The following is a 26,279-nucleotide window of genomic DNA, read 5'->3' as shown; positions in this document are numbered from 1 at the left end:
TACTGTCTACAACTGTAGACATACAGGTCTACACCTTCAGCTGTTGTAGACTAATACGTCTACAACAACGGAAGTTGTAGACCTATATGTCTACAATTACAACATGTCTACAGTCTACAATTTTAGAGACTGTAGACATATGTATGTCTACAATTCAAGAACGCGAAAAACAATGAAGAACAACACACAAACAAACCCAGCAACAAACAACACAGAGACGGCGGGTAATGGCACCAACAAACCCAGAACGACACAGACCTAAAACCCAGACAAACGCACGAAAACAAAGATGAACGACGGAAAAGAAGCTTTCTTTTAAGATGCACGATAATGACGTTGAACAAACATGAATCCGAAACCCATAAACTCAAAAACCCCACGACGATGAACGAAAGCCCAGAAACAAAAAGAGAGGAGAGAAGACGACGAAGACGATGAACGAAAGAAGCTTACTTTTAGACGAGGACGAGGTGGCCGGAGAGCTGAGCTTCACTTCATAGACACGCAGCTCATGGAGGATCATGACATGGAGATGAAACGTCCTTCACACGCAGAGAAAAAAAAAGAGAGGAGAGAGAGAGCTGTACATGGCACAATAAACAAGACCGTATGAGAAGTCTTATACAACAAGTTTTGGTTTGGGGGTTTGAATGAACAAAATTACAAATTCAAGGGCAAACCCGGTATCAAACTATTATCTCTCCTCAAAACACTACTAAAAGTGTCCAAAAACAAGGTATCCTATATTTTGGTCCAAATCATTGAAAACACTACTACATCCGGCCATTTCCCAATGAAAAAGCAAGATATTCTCGAATAAAATCCAAGCCTAAAGTTGGGATTGGCGGGCTGGTCAAAGCCTAGGCCCAATGAGCCGGTCAATTGTATACTTGTTTCCTTGGATGACTGTTCGTTATTCTTTTTTCTTTTTCTTTTTTTTTTATACAAACTGTTTGTTATTCTATGAACTGTGTCGTGTTTTTTGAAGTTGAGTGAAACAAGAATTTCGAGAGATCGAGAGAGAGAGAGAGAGAGAGAGAGAGAGAGAGAGATAGAGAGTAATGGCGATGAAGAAGGTATTGTTGCTGTTGAAACCCTTCGACATTTATCCAACGCAACAATCTCTTTCTCAATTCACGAATCCTCTGGTGAGACAACTCAGCCCTCTTCTTCGTTTCCTTGTGCTCTCATGAACATACCAGTTTTGGCGGTTTTTCCTCCTCATTTTCTCGCTCTTATTATTGACTTCTCAAGTCGATTTTTAGTGTGAAAATTTTCCTATAATTGGAGCGTTCTCTCGTTTCTCTGGCATTCGACATGTTCGATGAAATGCCAACGAGCTTTTTCTTATAAAAAACATTATTCTTCTTTATTTTCAATGCTCTGAACTACTATGAGAGCTTGCACTATATTCATTGATTCGAAAAAGAATAAAAAAATGATTTTGACTGATAATTCGTGTAGGTAAACAACGTAACATTTTGTTTTCTTCAGGATAGGTAAGGGGAAAAAAAGTAGCAGAGATCAGATATAGATCATTGAAATTCGTGCTTCGTTTGCTTTTGTAGGAATCACGTGTTTTATGTTACTTGGAGGACAGGCTAAAAGTGCACAAGAAAGCCATAAACTTTTGTGAGGAAGTTTTGCGCAACAAGCCTGTTGAGTGGAAACCAATGTTTCGTAACAACTTGTCACAGCCTATTTCGGACGTGGATTTGGTTGTCACTGTCGGAGGCGATGGAACTCTTTTGCAGGCCAGCCATGTCATCGCCGATGATTCTATCCCAGTCCTCGGCGTGAATTCTGACCCCACACAAGATCAAGAGGTTATAGTTCGTTTTCTTGGCTAAGTGGTTGATCTTCTATTAATTTTCCTTTCGATATTTGCTTTTTCATGGATAGGTTCTAGAGTTCAGCGACGAGTTCGATGCTTCAAGAAGCACGGGTTATCTCTGTTCAGCGACCGTCAATAACTTTGAACATGTAACGATCTCTCTTTTTATCTTAGAATGTTTAGTTAAGGTTTACGAAGTTGATTTTAAAATGAACTTGGTCCGGCTTAATTTTAATTTTTTCAGATACTAGACGGTATAATTGAGGGTAAAACACTTCCTTCCCGGTTGTCAAGGATGTTAATCCGCGTGAACTCAAAGAAGCTACCGACTTATGCCCTTAATGACGTTTTGATCGCACATCCATCTCCCGCGTCAGTTTCTCGATTCTCATTCAAGTAAGGCCTTTTTTTTTTTTTTTTTTATGTCGTAACATGACAACATACCAAAACTCAATACTATTTCTTTTAAATTCATTAAAATTTCTTGAAACAAAGAACTAAAAATAATGAAAAGTTGTTACTTTTCCCGTCGTGGGCAGACTTAAAGGGAACGGAGATCAATCATTAATCCCCACAGTGCATAGTCGATCAAGTGGACTCAGAGTCTCTACAGCCGCTGGATCAACGGCCGCGATGCTCTCTGCGGGTGGGTTTCCAATGCCTGTTTTATCCCGAGATCTACAGTATATGGTGAGAGAGCCAATCGCTGCAGGAACAGCCTCGAACTCAATGCACGGCTTGGTGAAATTTGACCAATTAATGGATTTGACATGGTTTTGTAAAGAGGGAATCATATACATCGACGGATCTCATGTCTGCTATTCAGTGAAAAATGGGGATACCATTGAACTCTCGTCCCAAGCCCCGGGTTTAAATGTCTTTTTGCCCCACCATTTGCTAACACAGACGTAGAACGAATGCTGAGGTGTTCCATACTGGTATCAATATATTAGATTTACAAACACTGTACATGACCATAAAAGATGAAACCTCTGTAAAGATTTGGCTTTTATAAATGTGATATTTCCTTCTCTCTTTATATGGATTACTTTAGGACGTGCCTTGTGAGTTAACGTGGAATACATGTTATAACTCTTAATAGTCTGAAAATGGTTCCAAAAATATGTTAGAATGACTAGGTTCTGAACGTTGGATGGCACTAGACACAATTGTGAATCACGTTCTCGCCAAATTACAGAATTGAGACTGAATTGCCTCAAGATTGTACGGTTGCCAATTAAAGGTGCTTTTAGACACTGCTGTAAGCCTATGCCACTATGAAATTAGATTTCACATTGTTACCTAAACATCTGTGCATATTTTCTTTTCTCTCTTCTTCTTTTCTGTTGTAAAGAAAAGAAGATCCATCGGTTTTTGAGCAGACGATATAAACGTCCAAACATAAAACGAAATAAAAAAAGGATAATAGCCACTGTAATCGACAATGACACGGTGAGTGAGAAGTCATCAACCTTTATTCTACAACCTGACCAAAAGAAAATGAAAAATGTCACAAGATATAGTGTAGTAATCAACTTTAATTTGCAATGATCGAGTTTTTGAATCTTACGTAAACAAATTTGCTCGGTTACGAGAGAGCTCGGGTCTTTTGATAGGTGACAGTATCAAGTTTCTCAGAGTCATCGAAGGGTTGCCGGAGCCAGATCCGAAAATGGAATGACCACCGGCTCTTCTGTTCCCACCGTCAACGGGCATGCCAGTCTGTTTTGCCGGTGAGCCAACGGAGAGATCGAACGGACCGCCGGAGTTCGAACTGTTTTGTCGTGCTGGCCATATATCCTCTCTCGGACCTGGAGTTTCCGGAGTATTACCCCGCCAATCTGCAACAAATAAGTCAACTGGTTTTGGAAATACTTAAGCGAAAATAAGTATTAGCTTATTTTCGTGACAGAGCTGATAAGCCAAAAACTAAAAGTCTAAGAGAAATGATGTTGATTCAGTGCTCTGAAGGGAAAAGGATTACCTTTCCTAACAGCTTCTCTGCTATTCACTACATTGGCTGGGTTGGAGAATAAATCAGTTTCATTTCTCGAGTAAAAGTTGCCAGCCGGTTGGATGGCAGATCTTTTCACTGACTCAAACTCGCTTCTCAACTGATCATACATTTCGTCTAATTTCCTCTTCTGCCTGAAAAAGAAAATTCAATTTTGCATATCGGCACATTAAGCAGAACCGGTACGGGGACTCATCAGTTGCAGGAAGAGTTTTTTTTTTCACTCTTAAAACAGAACTTTTAAAAATAAAATAAAAACAAATGAACACCTAGATTTTTCAGCAAATTTTTCCTGGAGCTCCTGCTTGTCTTTCGTTAAATTCTCAATCTCTAGCTCCATCATCTGGTTCCTTTTAGCCATTTTCTGATAGGCAGTGTGTATCTGTTCCAGTCTCTCTGTGAATTTTTCTTGCATTGCTTCACATTTCTGCCGGCATTGGGCTACAATTCTGTTCACCTTGCACTGCATTTCTAACTCCTTCTGCCCAATAAAAAACATTATGCTCCTGTATGCCGTTTTCATCACTGGTATCGTAGTCAAGGACACACTAAAACCGTTCTCTGCCATTTTTACTATTACTATTTTTTTCCCAATTCAAGGTAGTTTGTAACAATATCATTAAAGAACTATATACGCATAAGAAGAGCTGGAAAAAAAAGATACATATTTGTGGAGTAACCGCGGCCATGGCCATCTGCAACATAATGTCACAAAGATTAGCTAAGCAAACAAAAAACGTAGAAGATCCATTTACGGTTAGCACAAAATTCTGAGGGAAACTGTAAGCATGAAAAAGATAAGTCCAGTCCATGTACAATTTTAAAATAATAAAAAAGACCACTGCTTACATTTGTCCATTCTTCGTTTGGATTGATATCTACAGGTTTCATAAGACTGCAGTGAAGAGAGAGAGAGAGAGAGAGAGAGAGAGAGAGAGAGAGAGAGAGAGAATACAAGGTTAGAAGCATCGAGATGCAGCTACAGCTAAGTGTATAGCATCTCTATTTTGGTAAATAATATGCTGAAACATACACAAAATAATAATAATAATAATAATAATATGTATTCTATATGTATACCCAAGCAGAATTCTCTAAATCACCGGTGGTAAAGATATTTGTTAGATTCTGATTGTCAACTGTCTACCACAAGTACACATCTAAGATTTATGTAGCTTAGAAAATGCATAAAATATAAGTTAAAAAAATATTAATCAACACGATTACTAAAATATTGAACACCTAATTTGTATACCATATTCTTACCTCTTTGAAAGAACTTGGTCACAAATAGGGCATGCTCCATCGTTGCTGAGAATCTTGCTGGCATCCTCTGTGCCTTTTAATCGTTAAAGAACGTCTTTCTTTCTAAAATAATAATTAAACAATAACTGCAGTTTTTGTAAATGAGAAGCAATTAGTTTGTACAACTACAAAGGCAAAGTATATTTCTATGATGAGGATACATAAAACATGACCACAGGTGGTGGCGACAGCTCGCCCTTCCAGTTCTCGCCAGCACGCATTGCATCTCATTTCAGCACTCAAATAGTCAACGCCACCATGGCATGTATGGGGGAGTAAAGGACATGAAGCTCAACAGGTATTTAAAAACACCGCAGCTTCACTGGTCTTATGCATTTAACAAAAAGAGTCGAGTGTTATGACATGTAGATAGACAGAGATCTAGGTAATGTTGAATAGACGCTTACATACTTTCCAAACTTATAGTACATACAAAATATAAACATCATGAATTTCCATAGTGTAAACTTAAAAGATAACAGTGTGGTGAATGGGGTTCAATAAACATACAAGAGCATTAGTTAGATACCATGTCAATAAGTAAAAAAATACATCTTAAGATTACCCATACTATCAACTGAGCTCCTTTATACAGCAAGAAAGATTCTCCCCAAAATCAGAGTCATTTCAGAATAATTTTAATAATTCAAGGAAAATTAAATACGACAATATGAAGAGGTAGCTTCGGCTGTCTGAATTAAATTACTATTATATGGTAAAGGTAAATAAATTGAAGTTCAAAGAGTTAGTTCATAGTTTTCTGTCTAAGAGGGTCATTTTTATCACTGCTTTAGCACTACATGCATATTTTTTAAACTCTCCAGTCGCACATAATTATATTCAGCAGAACCAATTCTACCGTAGCACTTCAAATGCGACGAAAAGATCCCCTAAATTGTCTGCTGAAGAACAAATGAGAAGTCTTATCTAAATTTTCAACCATACAATATTTAGATCAGTCAAAGCATATTTATCATAAAATTTTCTTTAAAATTTCCTATTTTATTAAGTAATTTCATATTTGGATATGAGATTTGTAAGAAATGTCTGCACATGCCCCCAAAACATTTGTACTCTTCAAAACAGATGAAAAAAGCAAGAAACTTTCTATAAACAAAACTCAGAATAAGTTTTTACAACCATGTGAAAAGTAACACTCTACATTCTGAGTGGCACGGCTTCCAGAAAAGATGTAATATCTTAACAACCAAGAAAAATTCCTAGATAGAGCGAAAACCACCTAATTTCAATAATGAACAATTCCTAATTCTTCGGAATTCCTGGAACTTTTCCGAACGACAAGATAAAATACCAAAAGGATCAACAAAACTATCTAACTAAAGGTTACACAACAAGATTGGATAACTTAATCAAGCAAAAAGAACAGCTTAGCATAAAAATCACAAGTAGAAAAATAAATAGAAAACGAAAGGCAAAAGTAAAACGCATCCAGTTTTAATTGCCTTGCCGCTGGTCGTCAAGATCATTGATTTCAAGAGAAACAATTTTTTATCCTAGAAAAACCGGAAATTCTCTGAAAATAGTCTTCATATTTTGCTTCGAAACGCAATCCTAAATAGAAACAATAAATCACTTCGAAAAAGGAGTATGATTCAGTGATTTACCGATCGGAGATATAGGTACAAAAATAAAAAGCAATTAGGTTATAACGAAAAAGATTCCGGAAAGCGAAAATTAAAAAAGACATTGACGAACTTACTGTAAAATCACGAGCGAAAACTTAAAGAGATTCTGGTTCTGACGGTTGAGAATTCGAACTACTTCAGAAGAGATGAAACCGAAAGATAATCGTTCGATCTTCTTTTGTGTTCGTGACGAAGGAATTAGGGTTGAGAATTCGAACAACTTTCAGAAGAGAAGAAACCGAAAGAGAATCGAGCGATCTTCTTTTGTGTTCGTTACAAGGAATTTTAGTGCTGGAAATGAAATCTCCGCGGGAAAATGTTTTGTTCTGTGGAAGATATCGGATATCTGCTGGGATTGAAAAAAAAAAAAAAGTAGCAATGGCGGTAAAGGAAACTTAAGTCTAATCTGGGCTTCTTGAAAAGGAGCAATTAGCGATAAGCCCAAACACGGTCCACGATTTTGCTTAAAGAGGTGGGCTTGTTAAGCACTGCCCCATTAATTTTTAAATGAGAATACCTGCCCAGCTTCGCTTTTTTTTTTTTGGATGTGTTATTTCTGAGGGAGTTTTCCAAAACTAGAGTAAATAATGACCAAATGACTTTTTTGGACGTTTTTTTTAAAAGGTCAGCAATAGGACCTCTTCATTCATTTCTATTTATGTAATTACCATTATACCCTTATTTATTTTCTATATTTTTTTTAAAGAATCCTAAAAACTAAACCCTACTCTCATCTCCTCCATTGTCTCCGTCGCGTCTCCTCCATTGGCGTCGTGTCTCATTGTCGTCCGGGTGTCTGGATCTCAGTCGGCGTCCGTCCTCTCTCTCTAACTTGACGGCCATCCCTCATCTCTCTTAGTTCGCGCCGTCCGTCGTCTTCCAAGGCCACCCACCTTCGCCGCCGTCTCTCTCTGCCCTTTCCGGCGCAGCAAGCTCCCACATTGACACTCTTTTCGCTCTTTATTCCGGTAAGCTCCCTTATACATGGCCATTTCGTTACAGTGTTTGTGACCAACGTTGTCACGAAAGCTTCAGCATGACTCAATATTTCGTGACAATATAGTCACAAAACGAAATTATTTCGTGACTGTCACGAAACTAAATTATTTCGTGACACCCATAGTCACGAAAGCTTCAGCATGACTCCATATTCTGTGACAATATAGTCACAAAACGAAAGTATTTCGTGACACCCATAGTCACGAAAGCTTCAGCATGACTCCATATTTCGTGACAATATAGTCACAAAACGAAATTATTTCGTGACAATATTGTCACGAAACTAAATTATTTCGTGACACCATAGTCACGAAACTAAAGTCTGCAATGACAAACATGAACGATATTATATAATATGGATTCAAGTGCTTACTATATATCTGCGCATATAATAAAGTTTTATGAGAAAATAATTTAATGTGACTTTATCTCCACTATTTGCAGTTATGAAAGACAGTCATACCTTCGTCAAGCATAGCGGTAGATGGGTGAAACATGCAGTTATTGTATGCCACACTCAATCGCTCACCTAAAAATCAAGTCAGAAGGGACGGTACCCCCAGTAAGTATTGACTCCGACCTAAGTTTGAAATGTTACTTATATCTTCGGAAAGAGAAACCGGACAGATCCAAACTTAGTTTGGTAGTAGAGCCATTAAAGCAAGAGCAGTTGGTTTCGGACTCAGGCGTTGGTTCAACTCCGAACATCGGTCAACCAGCACAAGCGGACATGTCGTCTTCTAAGTCGGAGGCTAGTTCTCCCGAGATCCCCGACTCGAATCAGAGTCATTCATGCACACCATGGCAGACCCCTCCGCGCTCAGGCACTCCAAAACGGTTTAGTACACCTTGCTCTAGAACGAGGAGGACGAGTCAATGCGCTACGCCTTCCACAGATAACCAAAATATGCATCCTGACCTTGATGTGTCAGATATTCACTCTTCGCTGAGACTAGTCAAAGGAGGATTGTATGCCAACAAAGCAACTCTGAAGAAACATTTATGCATGTTAGCAATCACCAAACATTTTACGTTCAAGACGAAGACTTCTAACAAACGGTATATCCATGTTGTTTGTCGAGATGACTCATGCGCGTGGTCTGTTCGTGGAGTAAAAAAGACTACATTCGAGATCTTTGAAGTGAGGAGGTGACTAATTACTTATTTATACATTGATATTATCGTGGTCACCCGAAATTAACATTGCTCTTACATTCTTGCAGGTATGATTCTGAGCACACGTGTGCTACACAATTCAGACAAGGAGAAGATCATCAGGCTACGTCCACATTTGTAGGCGAGACTATGAAACACAGGTACATCGATCCCTCATGTTCACCATGCAAACCCAAAGACATCATGTCCTACATGCAACAAGATTTTGGAGTGGACATGTCCTACAAAAAAGCATGGAGGTCAAGACAGACGGCACTATCATCATTGTTTGGCACCGATGATGCATCGTATAGATCTCTGCCTAAATTCATGTACATGTGGTCGACTAACAATCCAGGTTCGTCATTCGACCTTGTCACAACTCCTTGATCCCACCGTTTCAAATACTTCTTCATGTCGCTTAGTGTTTGGAAAAAGGGGTGGAAGTATCTACGGCCCGTAGTTATCATCGACGACACTTTTTTGAAGAGTTAATATAAAGGCACACTGTTTTCAGCATGTGGTATGGATGCGAATGAACAAGTTTACCCCCTCGCATTCGGCGCTGGTGATTCAGAATCTACTGAATCGTGGGTTTACTTCTTGACAAGGTTAAAGGAAGCAATCGGGGAGAGGTCACATCAGGTCATAGTGTCTGACAGGAACGCGGGAATCATTAATAGTGTGAAAAAGGTTTTCACTAACTCAGACCATGGTTATTGCATATTTCATCTTTTGAAGAACGTGAAGAACCAAATCAAAGGTCTATCAAAAGAGGTGAATTTGACGTTCTATGCTGCAGCAAAGGCATACACGTATGCAGAGTTTGAAAAGTATATGCTTATGATAGATGAGGAAGATCCAAGAGTCCGAGCGTATCTTCAGAACGACGTAGGCTACGAAAAATAGGCTCGTAGTTTCTACACGGAGAAGAGGTACTCAATAATGACATCAAACAATGCCGAGTCGCTGAATGCAATGAATGTCAAACCGAGAGAGTTCCCTATTGCCAAGCTATTTGATTTTCTCCGGGAGAGAATGAGTAAATGGTTTTACGAACGTAGAGAAAAAGCGTTGGGAACGTTGACGATCCTTTGCGTTGACGCGAATAAAAAACTTGAAGATTACCACGCTAAATCTACTGGAATGGGGGTACGTGATATGCATTCAATTTTAAATTTTTTTATAATATGTTGTTTAATATAACCCGTAAACGTGGTATTGGGTGCGGAACAGGTGCATCCATCATCGGTGTACGAGTTTGAAGTCGTTGATAGAGAGGGGCAAAAGTGGGCTGTAAATTTGAGAGAGAAGACATGTAGTTGCCGTGTCTTTCAAACTGACAACTTTATCTGTCCCCACGGCATTGCGGCTTGCGGTTTTCGAAACTTCGCAGTTGAGAAATACATATCAAATTACTACACCACCGAATATTGGAGAAGTTCTTATGCAGGTGTAATTCATCCAATTGGTAGCGAGGAGTCGTGGAATTTTCCAGAGGAAGTCATGCAAAAAATAGCAAATCCACCTCATGTTGCGGCTCGTGCCGCCGGAAGACCGAAAAAGAAAAGAATACCCTCTCAATGGGAAGGGGATGAAGATAGAAGGAATAAATGCAGTCGGTGTGGTGGAGTAGGACATAATCGAGCCACATGTCGCAACGCGATCCCGACCCCCATAGCCGACCCCGAACATGAGTTCGATTGTTCCTTTTTTTAGACTTTTTATTTGATGTATCAATTTGGAGTTGTACTTTACTTACTTTATTTCTTATTTAGTTTCTTATGTTTGTTATGGATTTTTATATTTCTCATTCGTGACGTTTTAGTCCCATTAAACAATCCGTGTAGAAGTCACGAAATCCCATATTTACGTGACGTACACGTCACGAAATCTATTGTTTAACTGACAGAGAAATCACGAAATCCCATATTTACGTGACGTAAACGTCACAAAATCTATTGTTTTACTGACAGAGAAGTCACGAAATCCCAATTATTCGTGACATAGAAGTCACGACATCCAATTTTTCCGTGACAGAGAAGTCACGACGTCATCATTTTTCTTGACATAGAAGTCACGACGTCCGCGCCATTTTCGTGAACCATGATATCTTTCGCTGTTTTGACCGAGTTGGTAATTGGGATATGGATATTTAATAGCATGTACTGCGAAAAATAGCATAGCAATAAATGGCATTAATAGCAATTAAATTACTGAACAACCAACTTTGGAAGTTAGGTAAGAATATTTATTTTAGCATTTACTTACTACAAAAGTTAGGTAAGGAATCCTCATATTTATCCAACCTTTGATATTTACCTCATATCAAACTGATAATATTGTTCGAAAGAGTCTAACGGTGAAATGGACGCTAAAGATCCAACGACGAAGGGAAGCGATTCGAGTAAAAAAGGTGTCGACGGTGAGACGTCGGAGATGCCTTCAGGAAGTGCAAACTCGACCGCGAGATATTACATGATTCCATCTCCGCGCCCTCCCAGGAAATTAAAGAAGCGTCATGACATGAGCGACACTGATTCAACGAGTATGTAGAGACGCATGCATGTGAGGATTACAAAACTCCGGTTTTGATGGCTAACTCCGTTCTTCTCGAAATATTCGGCGAGAATTGGGAGGAATTTTTGAAATCAAAGGGAGCTATTGTCGAAGACCATAAAGATTTGCAGGCTTGCCAAATGGGGGTGGAGGGAAAGAAATAAAATGTAGATCGAGATGAGGTACTCAATATTTACAATGTTTTAATGTATTAATATTTTAATGTTTAGACGATATCACATGTTTTAAAACTATTTGTATAATTTGTTGTCAATGGTGCCCACAAGAAGAGTAGTAGTGTCTATTTGTGTACATTTGATGTCATATAGTCTTACGAAGACTCTTGCTTGTAATTGCTTATTCATTAATAAAAAGTTGAAACGTTCATTCAATCTTCCTTGTCTGAAGCTTTATGATAAAACCCTAGTCTTTTAGTCCATAAACAAACCTAACAACTTACGAAGAGACAAATGTAGATTTGCATGAACAAACTCTTCGTAGTTTGCTTAAAACGATATATTCGCAATCTTAGGGTCAAAGGACTATTGACCTCAGTATGATTGTTAGAAGAATCTATGATGTCTGGTTATGAGGCATTGAGAGTTGGGGACTCTATAGTTCTTCTAGGTATCTTCCGAAGGTACTGAATTGACCAGTGCACTTCTAGAGACAATATAAGAACAAACCATTTAACCTCTTATGTCTCGAAGTCACTATGTATGAATTGCATCATGCTTACCTTCATCCCGAAATGAGACATGCCATTTCACACCTTAGTATTCTCATTTGAGAAAGTCAAAGTTCGGACTCACTATGTGATTCCGAACAAGGCCTATTGGTGAAGTACTAAGTTGTGAGTCTGTCATGAGTAACTTTGTGAAGTTCTCATAGATATGGAATTCATGTACAAGATTGCTGAAATGCAATGTATGTCACCTCATGCTTTGTTCCTTGGAGTGTGAATAAATGAACTGGCCAGTGTCCAAATTGAGTCCTGACTCTTTTGGATGAAACAATGTGACTTGTTAGCTCCTCGTCAATACATTGTTTCTAACTTATTCACAAGCGACAAAGGAGTTGAGGAAATAACAGCTAGAAGGGTAAAATGGTAATTTAGTAAATCCCGACTAGCTGATGACATTCATGAAGGGTAAACATAGATAATATTCAGTGGATCCGCTCATCATAATTAGGTCGAATTCTTGAGTAGAAAACAAATTCATTTGAACCGAGAGATTTTCAGTGTCAGCTCTTTAGTGGAGTCAGTTGGCATTAAGCTAAACTTGGAAAAGGTTTGTGAACTTTTGAGTCCAAGTGTTTAGCTCAAGCTTTGTTCATTTGGGTCCATGAGGTCACTGTCACGAATCACATCGATAGGAATAGTTAAACTGGAAGCTAAGTCAAAACAAGAACGAAAATAGTCAAAAGGGTATTTTTGTCTTTTGAGACATAGGATGAAATGAATGTCAATAAATTTTTTGACATGGTCATTTGATGACAAGTTTCACTCGGCCAAAATAAGATTTATTGGGCCTTGTGAATTAATTTCGTTTCATAAGAATTTTATTGAAAACTCTTAATGGGCTTTTCTCATGTTGTCATGAACAAATGAAGAAGCTTCTAGAAGCTCCTTCTAGATGAGAATAGGCGCCCATAATACCCAAGGAAAGAGAGTTTATTTTGTGCATAAATGTATTTAGATACTTGCCAAAAGAAAAAGAGGAAACAAATTTGCATGTAGATGCACAAGGAATTTCGGCCAAGTAGAGTCAAGGCAAGGCAAGGAACAAAAAAGGAAACAAATCCAAGCCTTCTAGAAGGCAGCCTTGGCCGTGTGACTTAAGTGGGAAAGAGGCAATATTTGCTCATGAATATGTGATATTCTATAGAAGAGGAAACTACCTTATTGAAGGTAAAGCCTCTCCTATAAATAGGAGCCTCATTTCCTCACAATTGATTCATCCAAGTTTAAGAGATTTGAGAGACTCTCTCTCTAGAACTTTGGCCGAAAATCCTCTCTCTCTCTCTCTCTAGTTTATTTTCGATTTTTCTTGTTTTGGCACCTAGGTCCTCACTCGACCTAGTGTTTAGCTCTGCGACTTCGAGACTCGTTCTTAAGTCGTAGTGTTTAAAAGTGCCCACTCACTGATTCCTTCTTTTCGAGTGATTTAGTGATAGAAACTTTCGTGGTTGCTCGAGGTGCCGAGGAAAGAAAGAGAGACGTGCTGCGAGGGGAGACGAGCGTTGCAAACTTTCCAAAAGCTTCTTCAAAGTTAAAGCTTCAAGAAAGGTTAGTAAACTTCTAGCTCATATTGGTTTTTAATTACATGTACTTGCACTTGTCTAGGTTAGTAAAAACTGTTTTACTTGTAAAAGAAAATTTTTAAAATTCCGCCGCTTACCGAAGCGTTAATTATTTTCTCAAACCCTAGATCGATTCCAACATAATTCTCCTCCTATGTTCATATGTTTAAGACTTTTTCTTGATGTACTAATGTTGGGTGTGGACTTTTTTTTTCCAATTTCGTGATTGGTATGTCACGAAAACGTATCGTTTCATGACTTGAAGACTTCTGTTTCGTGACAGGAACGTCACGAAATCCCCATTTTTCGTGACAGTAACGTCACGAAATCCCCATTTTTCGTGACAGGAACGTCACGAGATCACTATTTTTCGTGACATAGAAGTCACAAAATCCCCATTTTTTGTGACAGGAACGTCACGAAATGCGTACCAATTAACCGAACTCATGATCTATTTCGCTCATTTGATCTCGTTTGGTCCTCATAAATTTCCTTCTAGACTCTTAAATGAGTGGTTTTGGGAGGACTACCAACGCTATTAATCAAAAAATTCCAACATTAAGGAGAAATTAGAGTTGAAAACGACATGTCGGACGACATGACGTTCAACCTCATTCACCTATGTTCATATGTTTAGAGTACTTTAAATTCTGTCCCTTTGATATGATAGAATGAAATGGGACAAATGAATGTATGTCAACAACACTTCACGATACAAAACACATCAGTTCGTCAAGATGTTCTAGGTAAGTGGAACTCACTTACCATTTATCCTGCTCATATTTTCTTGATATTCTAGGTAAGTAGAACGGCTGTCAATTTATTTTTCAAATTTTATCATTTTAATATTCATAACAACCATTGATCCCCTACGACGGATTTAATAAAAAGACGAAGAGATTTCTCATTAAATTCCATCAAAGGGAACAATTTCGTGACTGGTATGTCACGAAAACGTATCGTTTTGTGACTTGAAGACTTCTGTTTCGTGACAGTAACGTCACGAAATCCACATTTTTTGTGACAGGAACGTCACGAAGTCCCCATTTTTCGTGACAGGAACGTCACGAGATCACTATTTTTCGTGACATAGAAGTCACGAAATCCCCATTTTTCGTGACATGAACGTCACGAAATGCGTACCAATTAACCGAACTCATGATCTATTTCGCTCATTTGATCTCGTTTGGTCCTCATAAATTTCCTTCTAGACTCTTAAATGAGTGGTTTTGGGAGGACTACCAACTCTATTAATCAAAAAATTCTAACATTAAGGAGAAATTAGAGTTGAAAACGACATGTCGGACGACATGACGTTCAACCTCATTCACCTATGTTCATATGTTTAGAGTACTTTAAATTCTGTCCCTTAGAGATGATGAAATGAAATGGGACAAATGAATGTATGTCAACAACACTTCACGATACAAAACACATCAGTTCGTCAAGATGTTCTAGGTAAGTAGAACTCACTTACCATTTATCCTTCTCATATGTTCTTGATATTCTAGTTAAGTAGAACGGCTGTCCATTTATTTTTCAAATTTTATCATTTTAATATTCATAACAACCATTGATCCCCTACGACGGATTTAATGAAACGACGAAGAGATTTCTCATTAAATTCCATCAGAGGGAACAATTTCGTGACTGGTATGTCACGAAAACGTATCGTTTCGTGACTTGAAGACTTCTGTTTCGTTACAGGAACGTCACGAAATCCCCATTTGTCGTTACAGTAACGTCACGAAATCCACATTTTTCGTGACAGGAACGTCACGAAGTCCCCATTTTTCGTGACAGAAACGTCACGAGATCACTATTTTTCGTGACATAGAAGTCACGAAATCCCCATTTTTCGTGACAGGAACGTCACGAAATGCGTACCAATTAACATAACTCATGATCTATTTCGCTCATTTGATCTCGTTTGGTCGTCATAAATTTCCTTCTAGACTCTTAAATGAGTGCTTTTGGGAGGACTACCAACACTATTAATCAAAAAATTCCAACATTAAGGAGAAATTAGACTTGAAAACGACATGTCGGACGACATGACGTTCAATCTCATTCACCTATGTTCATATTTTAGAGTACTTTAAATTATGTCCCTTTGAGATGATGGAATGAAATGGGACAAATGAATGTATGTCAACAACACTTCACGATACAAAACACATCAGTTCGTCAAGATGTTCTAGATAAGTAGAACTCACTTACCATTTATCCTTCTTATATGTTCTTGATATTCTAGGAAAGTAGAACGGCTGTCCATTTATTTTTCAAATTTTATCATTTTAATATTCATAACAACCATTGATCCCCTACGACGGATTTAATGAAAAGAAGAAGAGATTTCTCATTAAATTCCATCAGAGGGAACAATTTCGTGACTGGTATGTCACGAAAACGTATTGTTTCGTGACTTGAAGACTTCTGTTTCGTGACAAGAACGTCACGAAATCCCCATTTTTCGTTTCAGTAACGTCACGAAATCCACATTTTTCGTGACAGGAACGTCACGAAGTCCCCATTTTTCGTGACAGGAACGTCACGAGATCACTATTTTTCGTGACATAGAAGTCACGAAATCCCCATTTTTCATGACAGGAATGTCACGAAATGCGTACCAATTAACCGAACTAATGATCTATTTCGCTCATTTGATCTCGTTTGGTCCTCATAAATTTCCTTCTAGACTCTTAAATGAGTGGTTTTGGGAGGATTACCAACGCTATTAATCAAAAAATTGAAACATTAAGGAGAAATTAGAGTTGAAAATGACATGTCGGACGACATGACGTTCAACCTCATTCACCTATGTTCATATGTTTAGAGTACTTTAAATTCTATCCCTTTGAGATGATGAAATGAAATGGGACAAATGAATGTATGTCCCCAACACTTCACGATACAAAACACATCAGTTCGTCAAGATGTTCTAGGTAAGTAGAACTCACTTACCATTTATCCTTCTCATATGTTCTTGATATTCTAGTTAAGTAGAACGGCTGTCCATTTATTTTTCAAATTTTATCATTTTAATATTCATAACAACCATTGATCCCCTACGACGGATTTAATGAAAAGACGAAGAGATTTCTCATTAAATTCCATCAGAGGGAACAATTTCGTGACTGGTATGTCACGAAAACGTATTGTTTCGTGACTTGAAGACTTCTGTTTCGTGACAAGAACGTCACGAAATCCCCATTTTTCGTTTCAGTAACGTCACGAAATCCACATTTTTCGTGACAGGAACGTCACGAAGTCCCCATTTTTCATGACAGGAACGTCACGAGATTACTATTTTTCGTGACATAGAAGTCACGAAATCCCCATTTTTCATGATAGGAATTTCACGAAATGCGTACCAATTAGCCGAACTCATGATCTATTTCGCTCATTTGATCTCGTTTGGTCCTCATAAATTTTTTTCTAGACTCTTAAATGAGTGGTTTTGGGAAGACTACCAACGCTATTAATCAAAAAATTGAAACATTAAGGAGAAATTAGAGTTGAAAATGACATGTCGGACGACATGACGTTCAACCTCATTCACCTATGTTCATATGTTTAGAGTACTTTAAATTCTATCCCTTTGAGATGATGAAATGAAATGGGACAAATGAATGTATGTCCCCAACACTTCACGATACAAAACACATCAGTTCGTCAAGATGTTCTAGGTAAGTAGAACTCACTTACCATTTATCCTTCTCATATGTTCTTGATATTCTAGTTAAGTAGAACGGCTGTCCATTTATTTTTCAAATTTTATCATTTTAATATTCATAACAACCATTGATCCCCTACGACGGATTTAATGAAAAGACGAAGAGATTTCTCATTAAATTCCATCAGAGGGAACAATTTCGTGACTGGTATGTCACGAAAACGTATTGTTTCGTGACTTGAAGACTTCTGTTTCGTGACAAGAACGTCACGAAATCCCCATTTTTCGTTTCAGTAACGTCACGAAATCCACATTTTTCGTGACAGGAACGTCACGAAGTCCCTATTTTTCGTGACAAGAACGTCACGAGATTACTATTTTTCGTGACATAGAAGTCACGAAATCCCCATTTTTCATGACAGGAATGTCACGAAATGCGTACCAATTAACCGAACTCATGATCTATTTCGCTCATTTGATCTCGTTTGGTCCTCATAAATTTCCTTCTAGACTCTTAAATGAGTGGTTTTGGGAGGACTACCAACGCTATTAATCAAAAAATTGAAACATTAAGGAGAAATTAGAGTTGAAAATGACATGTCGGACGACATGACGTTCAACCTCATTCACCTATGTTCATATGTTTAGAGTACTTTAAATTCTATCCATTTGAGATGATGAAATGAAATGGGATAAATGAATGTATGTCAACAACACTTCACGATACAAAACACATCAGTTCGTCAAGATGTTCTAGGTAAGTAGAACTCACTTACCATTTATCCTTCTCATATGTTCTTGATATTCTAGTTAAGTAGAACGGCTGTCCATTTATTTTTCAAATTTTATCATTTTAATATTCATAACAACCATTGATCCCCTACGACGGATTTAATGAAAAGACGAAGAGATTTCTCATTAAATTCCATCAGAGGGAACAATTTCGTGACTGGTATGTCACGAAAACGTATCGTTTCGTGACTTGAAGACTTCTGTTTCGTGACAGGAACGTCACGAAATCCGCATTTGTCGTTACAGTAACGTCACGAAATCCACATTTTTCGTGACAGGAACGTCACGAAGTCCCCATTTTTCGTGACAGGAACGTGACGAGATCACTATTTTTCGTGACATAGAAGTCACGAAATCCCCATTTTTCGTGACAGGAACGTCACGAAATGCGTACCAATTAACCGAACTCATGATCTATTTCGCTCATTTGATCTCGTTTGGTCCTCATATATTTCCTTCTAGACTCTTAAATGAGTGCTTTTGGGAGGACTACCAACACTATTAATAAAAAAATTCCAACATTAAGGAGAAATTAGAGTTGAAAACGACATGTCGGACGACATGACTGTTGTCAATGGTGCCCACAAGAAGAGTAGTAGTGTCTATTTATGTACATTTGATGTCATATAGTCTTACGAAGACTCTTGCTTGTAATTGCTTATTCTTTAATAATAAAGTTGAAACGTTCATTCATCTTTCTTTGTTTGAAGCTTTATGATAAAACCTTAGTCTTTTAGTCCATAAACAAACTAAACAACTTACGAAGAGACAAATGTAGATTTGCATGAATAAACTCTTCGTAGTTTGGTTAAAACGATATATTCGCAATCTTAGGGTCAAAGGACTATTGACCTCAGTATGATTGTTAGAAGAATCTATGATGTCTGGTTATGAGGCATTGAGAGTTGGGGACTCTATAGTTCTTCTAGGTATCCTCCGAAGGTACTGAATTGACCAGTGCACTTCTAGAGACAATATAAGAACAAACCATTTAACCTCTTATGTCTCGAAGTCACTATGTATGAATTGCATCATGCTTACCTTAATCCTGAAATGAGACATGCCATTTCACACCTTAGTATTCTCATTTGAGAAAGTCAAAGTTCGGACTCACTATGTGATTCCGAACAAGGCCTATTGGTGAAGTACTAAGTTGTGAGTCTGTCATGAGTAACTTTGTGAAGTTCTCATAGATATGGAATTCATGTACAAGATTGCTGAAATGCAATGTATGTCACCTCATGCTTTGTTCCTTGGAGTGTGAATAAATGAACTGGCCAGTGTCCAAATTGAGTCCTGACTCTTTTGGATGAAACAATGTGACTTGTTAGCTCCTCGTCAATACATTGTTTCTAACTTATTCACAAGCGACAAAAGAGTTGAGGAAATAACAGCTAGAAGGGTAAAACGGTAATTTAGTAAATCCCGACTAGCTGATGACATTCATGAAGGGTAAACATAGATAATATTCAGTGGATCCGCTCATCATAATTAGGTCGAATTCTTGAGTAGAAAATAAATTCATTTGAACCGAGAGATTTTCAGTGTCAGCTCTTTAGTGGAGTCAGTTGGCATTAAGCTAAACTTGGAAAAGGTTTGTGAACTTTTGAGTCCAAGTGTTTAGCTCAAGCTTTGTTCATTTGGATCCATGAGGTCACTGTCACGAATCACATCGATAGGAATAGTTAAACTGGAAGCTAAGTCAAAACAAGAACGAAAATAGTCAAAAGGGTATTTTTGTCTTTTGAGGCAAAGGATGAAATGAATGTCAATAAATTTTTTGACAAGTTCATTTGATGACTTAATGTCACTCGGCCATGACTTGATCATTGGGCCTTGTGAATTAATTTCATTTCATAAGAATTTTATTGAAAAATTCTAAATGGGCCTTTTCTTATGTTGTCATGAACAAGTGAAGAAAATTCTAGAAGCCTTTTCTAGAAGATTATGGGCGCCTACCCTATAGAGAAATAGGAGAGTTTATTTTGTGCATAAATGTAATTAGATACTTGCCGAAAGAAAAAGAGGAAACAAATTTCCCACACATGCATGGGGAATTTCGGCCAAGTGAGAAAAAGGCAAGCCAAGGAACAAAAAAGGAAACAAATCCAAGCCTCTAGGAGGCAGCCTTGGGCGCCCAAGATGGAATGGGAAATAAAGGATTTTTGCTCATGAATATGTGATATTCTATAGAAGAGGAAACTACCTTATTGAAGGTAAAACCTCTCCTATAAATAGGAGCCCCATTCCTCATATTTCATTCATCCAAGTTTAAGAGATTTGAGAGACTCTCTCTCTAGAACTTTGGCCGAAAATCCTCTCTCTCTCTCTCTAGTTTATTTTCGATTTTTTCTTGTATTGGCACCTAGGTCCTCACTCGACCTAGTGTTTAGCTCTGCGACTTCGAGACTCGTTCTTAAGTCGTAGTGTTTAAAAGTGCCCACTCACTAATTCCTTTATTTCAAGTGATTTAGTGATAGAAACTTTCGTGGTTGCTCGAGGTGCCGAGGAAAGAAAGAGAGACGTGCTGCGAGGGGAGATGAGCGTTGCAAACTTTCCAAAAGCTTCTTCAAAGTTCAAGCTTCAAAAAAGGTTAGTAAACTCTTAGCTCATATTGGTTTTTAATTACATGTACTTGCTTCTTTGTCTAGGTTAGTAAAAACTGTTTTTACTTGAAAAGAAATTTTTTAAAATTCCGCCGCTTCCCGAAGCGTTTAATCTTTTTCTTAAACCCTAGATCAATTCCAACAATGACGTTCAACCTCATTCACCTATGTTCATATGTTTAGAGTACTTTAAATTCTGTCCCTTAGAGATGATGAAATGAAATGGGACAAATGAATGTATGTCAACAACACTTCACGATACAAAACACATCAGTTCGTCAAGATGTTCTAGGTAAGTAGAACTCACTTACCATTTATCCTTCTCATATGTTCTTGATATTCTAGTTAAGTAGAACGGCTGTCCATTTATTTTTCAAATTTTATCATTTTAATATTCATAACAACCATTGATCCCCTACGACGGATTTAATGAAAAGACGAAGAGATTTCTCATTAAATTCCATCAGAGGGAACAATTTCGTGACTGGTATGTCATGAAAACGTATCGTTTCGTGACTTGAAGACTTCTGTTTCGTGACAGGATCGTCACGAAATCCCCATTTTTCATGACAGTAACGTCATGAAATCCTCATTTTTCGTGATAGGAACGTCACGAAGTCCCCATTTTACGTGACAGAAACGTCACGAGATCACTATTTTTCGTGACATAGAAGTCATGAAATCCCCATTTTTCGTGACAGGAACGTCACGAAATGCGTACCAATTAACCGAACTCATGATCTATTTGGCGTAGTTATGAAATCATATGAATTGTACTTCATATAATCACATCCAAAGGAGTAGAGTTACATATTTAATAATTTACTGACCCCTATACGTACGTATAAAACATAGACCATGTCTTCGTGACGACCTTGTCACAAAAATTCTACAAAGGAGAATTAAGAGTCACACCGCCATCACAAAGACATTCCAAAAGAATACACTTCACCCTATTTATAAGATTTGGATCACTAATCACTTCTTCTACTTTCAATTCTCTTCGTCTGACCCAACATTGTTTGCGATCTTTAATTCCCCGTGCTTGTACAACTCTGTTGCCATCTTCTTTCTGTACATGGAAATATTGTCTTGATGCAAACTACTGACCGGAATCCCATGGATCATAAATTCGGCGGCCTTTACGCAAAACATGCCACAGTCTCCCCTGTTCATGGTTGCTTACTAGTATTAAATATACATCAAAATAGAACATGATTAACTATTATGAGAAGAGATCTTACCCATTGGATTGTTGTGGCATAGACGCTATTACTATTTTAAATGGCTCCGAGTTGCCATCTGCCAGACCGACGACGCCCAACACAATGGGGATAAAATCCGCCATCATCCGTATGCTATCACGAACATTGCGTGCATACTTCGAGTCCATAGAGTCGTATATTGTTAGTGATGTATGGCTTAGGGAAATTACGACAAGGAGCCAGTGGTCTGGCACATGGACAGGGACATAGATAGTGTTAACATCTGCCCATGGAGTGTTTGCAAAACCTGTTTTTTTTTCGGCAGTTATGTAGTCAAGCACAACTAAATGGTCCGTCCAATCAAACACGTCCTTGTTCTTCGCTTTGGACCAAGCATCATGGCATCGGGTAAGCATTGGTAGAAAGTACGAGTTGGTTGTCGTAAACGGCTTTCGGACATTTCCATATTTCCCCTTCTTTCTCAAGTAGTAGAAAATGACGTCCATATGCTGTAAAATAAAAAATTCACAGAAATCAGTGACATATAAGTGTTCACTTCATGATAATATTGTCACCAGATTCTTATCTTCATGTGGTGACAACAACACAGTTTCTGGTGACAATGTTGTCACGTAGTAAATATTAACAACAAACAAATAAATGCAGTTGACTATTGAGTATGTAGAATAACAAGCGAAATCCAAGTGAATTCATTCAGAAATCCAGGTTCATAAATTCATTGTCACGACATATAGAATGTATTACATGAAGTTCAAAAAACCAAATAAAAAACACATCACAACAATGTTAGGAATATTGCCCACTTGAAGATAATGAATAAATGATTACTAAATTCGATAATAAGATAACTTTTTTAGCATTATATGATTAGTGGGTTGAGTTCTAAATAATTAGAATCAATAACAACTATCTTCCATAGCCTCCGTATCTAATTGAGTCACGTGCTGGGCACCTGAGTTCGGGCGGTCTGCTAAAACATGGTCGATGACTGATATACGCCTGGAAAGCTATATCTAAAGTCATATATGTGGAACACATGGGTGAAGGTTGATCACTATGTGGGAGCATTCTACACTTGTGGTAAGTGTACGACTTGGACATGTCTTGGTCACTACTACAAAAATAGGATTCTACAACGCATAAAAACAGTTGTAGAATGATTCTACAACGCTTCTTAAGCGTTGTAGAATCCTGCGTTGTAGAAGCTTCTACAACGCTTAAAAACCCGTTGTAGAATCCAACAGCTTTCTACAACGCTTAATTATCCGTTGTAGAAACTAAGCTTCTACAACGGATTCTTAAGCGTTGTAGAAGCTTCTACAACGGGTTGAATCCATTGTGTAATTTTTAAACATTTTCAAACATCTCGCCGTGGCGACGTATAATTCGCGCCGCGGCGACATATTCTACAACGGATCTTCAATCCGTTGTAGAAGCACGTCGCCGCGGCGCGAAATATACGTCGCCGCGGCGAGTTATTTGCCGCGGCGAGGTACGTTCCACGCCGCGGCGAGAACATTCTACAACGGAAAATAATCCGTTGTAGAATCAACTCGCCGCGGCGAATAATACACTTCGCCGCGGCGAGAAATTCGCCGCGGCGAAGTCAAATCTTAGCCGCGGCGAGATTATTCTACAACGGATTATCATGCGTTGTAGGAAGGGGATGAATTTTTTTTTAAAATCTCGCCGCGGCGAAGAAAAAATCTCGCCGCGGCGAGACTAAGATTTCTAATTTGCCTGCTCTCGTTATCTTGTCTCGCCGCGGCGAATAATATTTCCCGCCGCGGCTCGAATTACTTGCCGCGGCGAGAAAAAAAGTTCGCCGCGGCGAGAATCATTTATTTTCAATCCAGAATCTGTTTTTTTACACGATACTAGCACCTGAAAATAATCTTCAATACAAAAAATATCTAATATATACATTCATCTTCAAATATCCTCATCTTCAAAACATTCAAAATCTAATATATACATCTTCAAAAAAACTAGCTAATCATCACAGTTAATAAATGTTTGTACATAACTTACCCATTCTTCCCTAACTCTCTCTAAATCCTCCTTTGTATAGGATTTCTTATTTTCTAATTTTCCTACACCTCCTACGACTATATCACGCATATAAGAAATGACAAAATACCCGCATTCCGTGTTTCCCGTTTGTCTCGGAGCGTCCCAAGCCTTGATGTACGTTGATTGCCCGTTACTATGGGCGTTTTGATGCTCGAGCTTGAAATCAACAAGAACCCTATATAACACGGAGATTATAAGAGAAAAAACATCTAGAACGATTTATAATGAAAATTATTTAAGAAATCAAAATATTACCTTTTTATCAATCGATTTAAATCGATTGGGATTTTATTTCTCAACGGGTCAAAGAACATAGCGCTATTTCTCCAAAGGTCGAGGACAACGAGCATCCAATGCGCACCTTTGTTATACGGCATCAAAACTAATTCACCAAATTTGCAATCTCGTACCACGTTTCCAACGTCCTTGACTCGTTTTGACAAATAAGCCTCCTCGTCGTCATTTTCGATATACGAACTTAAGCTCGGATTTATAAAACAATAATTTCGAGTCTTCTTCGCCTTTTCTAGCCTCGAGCGTAGATAGCTATGACAAACAAATATTTAGTTGATCAAAACACTAAATATTGAATATTGATATTAAAAAACGCATATAAAGAAAACTCTTACTCCATATAAACCGTTATGCTCCCCGCGCCAATTTCCAAGTATTGCAAAAAATCGGAAATGTCTTCAAATGACACAGGAATCGGGATAGCCGCGAGACTTGGACTAACATCGACCATAATCACATCCCCTTCCGGTAACATTACTTTGTTGGCATGTTGAGCGAGCAATCGATACTTGGGATTAATCACCTTGTACGGAATCTTCTTAGCATCATCGATGCTAGCTTCACTCTCAAAACCGAGCTTTGAGAGTTGTTTGACAACCGGACCGCGACTCTCTATTCCCGGGTCCATTTCCATGAGTCTCTTTGGCCACGAGACAAACCCGCCTATAGCATCTTCACCGGTTTGATCTTCTTCGGTGGGAATTGGCAATTTTGCTTTTTTAATCAAAACCCCCAAAACGGCCACGCGTAAATTTCCTTCCTCCAAAGGTGAGAAATGAACTACGCCTCCATTCATGTACGCTCGCCCATTTGCAACATGAATTGTGCCTCCAAACTCGGTGTCATCAATGAAAAGAAGACACTCGACGCTTTCATCCGAACTCGGTGTCACCGGCGTGGTTGGATTCAAAGAGCAACTAGCACGAACACTATTGGGTTTTTCCACAACAATAGGATCGATCTTCGGATGATCATCAACAATGATAGGATCGATCTTCGGACGATCATCAACATCGTCGTGTTCTAAGCGAATCAAGAATTTTATCAATAACTTAATACCAAAACATTTATCTTTAATAAATAGATAAAAAAAATTAAACATACCTAAAGAGACCGCTTCATTGACGTGTTCTTCAACATTTGCCATCTCTTTATCATCAACAACCTTCGCGTTGAGATTCCCTTCCACTTGCTCGACACTAGGCGACTCGACATTAATGCTACCATTTCCACCGAAGGCCTTCATCACCAAAGACTTTAACTCGCTCATTTCCCGACGCATCTTCATTACTTCTTCGTTGGGCGTTGGAGGAACAAAATACTTAAAACGCGACGTGTGTTTGGATTGACCGCAAACTCGCGACGTTCCCAAAGCTTCTTGCAAAACACTCTTTCCCGATTCCGGCAACCATGTCCCTTGCGATGCTTGTTGAGATAACGTTTTCTACACATAAAATTATTTGAAAATAAAATTACAAGGTTAATTGTTATAACAAAGGTAAAGAACTTACGATTTTTTCTCCCATCAATTTGTCTTTCTCATCCTTGTAGTTATCTACGTCTTTCATTCGCGAGTCAATCCAAAGTTCCTCTTTCGTAGGCCATTCCCCCGTTTCGTCATGCTAGTAAGAAGTAATTATATAATAAATTAAAAAATAATTGCAACATTTGAAATAACTAAAAGAAAAAAATGAATCTAACCTTTTCTTGATCAAGCTTTCGATATCCATTTCGGCCCGTTCGAGATTTGTACACACTTTTTCCGATATTTGATTTCCCATGTTCCGATGTTTGTT

The 26,279-nt window shown here is 38.2% G+C and overlaps 3 protein-coding genes across 5 annotated transcripts; 2 read left to right on the top strand and 1 right to left on the bottom strand.

Moving 5' to 3' along the window:
- The first annotated feature begins 940 nt into the window (after positions 1–940).
- NADK3 (NAD(H) kinase 3) lies at positions 941–2,865 on the top strand. The gene is made up of 5 exons (XM_089613444.1): positions 941–1,148; positions 1,569–1,826; positions 1,903–1,983; positions 2,079–2,230; positions 2,374–2,865. The coding sequence occupies exons 1-5, from the start codon at positions 1,062–1,064 to the stop codon at positions 2,744–2,746; spliced, it is 951 nt and encodes a 316-aa protein (XP_089469570.1). The 5' UTR covers positions 941–1,061; the 3' UTR covers positions 2,747–2,865.
- A 109-nt stretch (positions 2,866–2,974) lies between these two features.
- HEI10 (RING/U-box superfamily protein) lies at positions 2,975–7,165 on the bottom strand. Of its 3 annotated transcripts, none has more exons than XM_089613445.1 (9): positions 6,874–7,165; positions 5,315–5,480; positions 5,115–5,187; positions 4,698–4,743; positions 4,513–4,543; positions 4,118–4,373; positions 3,819–3,982; positions 3,405–3,675; positions 2,975–3,320 (listed from the first exon to the last, which is right to left on the bottom strand). In XM_089613445.1, exons 2-9 carry the CDS (start codon positions 5,382–5,384, stop codon positions 3,314–3,316), a joined length of 918 nt encoding a protein of 305 aa, XP_089469571.1. In that variant the 5' UTR covers positions 5,385–5,480; positions 6,874–7,165; the 3' UTR covers positions 2,975–3,313. The 3 variants fall into 3 exon arrangements, with proteins under 3 accessions (XP_089469571.1, XP_089469573.1, XP_089469572.1); XM_089613447.1 differs by having other exon boundaries at positions 3,405–3,645; XM_089613446.1 differs by having other exon boundaries at positions 5,315–5,475.
- A 2,766-nt stretch (positions 7,166–9,931) lies between these two features.
- LOC149401349 (uncharacterized) lies at positions 9,932–10,672 on the top strand. Its single transcript, XM_089610674.1, has 2 exons — positions 9,932–10,105; positions 10,190–10,672. Exons 1-2 carry the CDS (start codon positions 9,932–9,934, stop codon positions 10,670–10,672), a joined length of 657 nt encoding a protein of 218 aa, XP_089466800.1.
- The last annotated feature ends 15,607 nt before the right edge of the window (positions 10,673–26,279 follow it).

This window comes from Urtica dioica, chromosome 4, assembly GCF_054948205.1.
Source record: "Urtica dioica subsp. dioica isolate 48M chromosome 4, U.dioica_male_clone48M_v1_H2, whole genome shotgun sequence".
Taxonomy (NCBI): domain Eukaryota; kingdom Viridiplantae; phylum Streptophyta; class Magnoliopsida; order Rosales; family Urticaceae; genus Urtica; species Urtica dioica.
Note: the sequence above shows the minus strand (reverse complement) of the source record. Positions and strands in the feature narration are given on the sequence as shown.

Excerpts from the sequence above, each read along its gene's own strand:
- NADK3 (XM_089613444.1), top strand. The coding sequence starts at position 1,062 with ATGGCGATGAAGAAGGTATTGTTGCTGTTGAAACCCTTCGACATTTAT. Across the intron at positions 1,984-2,078 it reads CCGTCAATAACTTTGAACAT|ATACTAGACGGTATAATTGA; the intron begins GTAACGATCTCT and ends TAATTTTTTCAG. Across the intron at positions 2,231-2,373 it reads GTTTCTCGATTCTCATTCAA|ACTTAAAGGGAACGGAGATC; the intron begins GTAAGGCCTTTT and ends CGTCGTGGGCAG.
- HEI10 (XM_089613445.1), bottom strand. The coding sequence starts at position 5,384 with ATGAGATGCAATGCGTGCTGGCGAGAACTGGAAGGGCGAGCTGTCGCC. Across the intron at positions 4,374-4,512 it reads CGCGGTTACTCCACAAATAT|TGATGAAAACGGCATACAGG; the intron begins GTATCTTTTTTT and ends CTACGATACCAG. Across the intron at positions 3,676-3,818 it reads CAGAGAAGCTGTTAGGAAAG|ATTGGCGGGGTAATACTCCG; the intron begins GTAATCCTTTTC and ends TATTTGTTGCAG.
- LOC149401349 (XM_089610674.1), top strand. The coding sequence starts at position 9,932 with ATGAATGTCAAACCGAGAGAGTTCCCTATTGCCAAGCTATTTGATTTT. Across the intron at positions 10,106-10,189 it reads CTAAATCTACTGGAATGGGG|GTGCATCCATCATCGGTGTA; the intron begins GTACGTGATATG and ends GGTGCGGAACAG.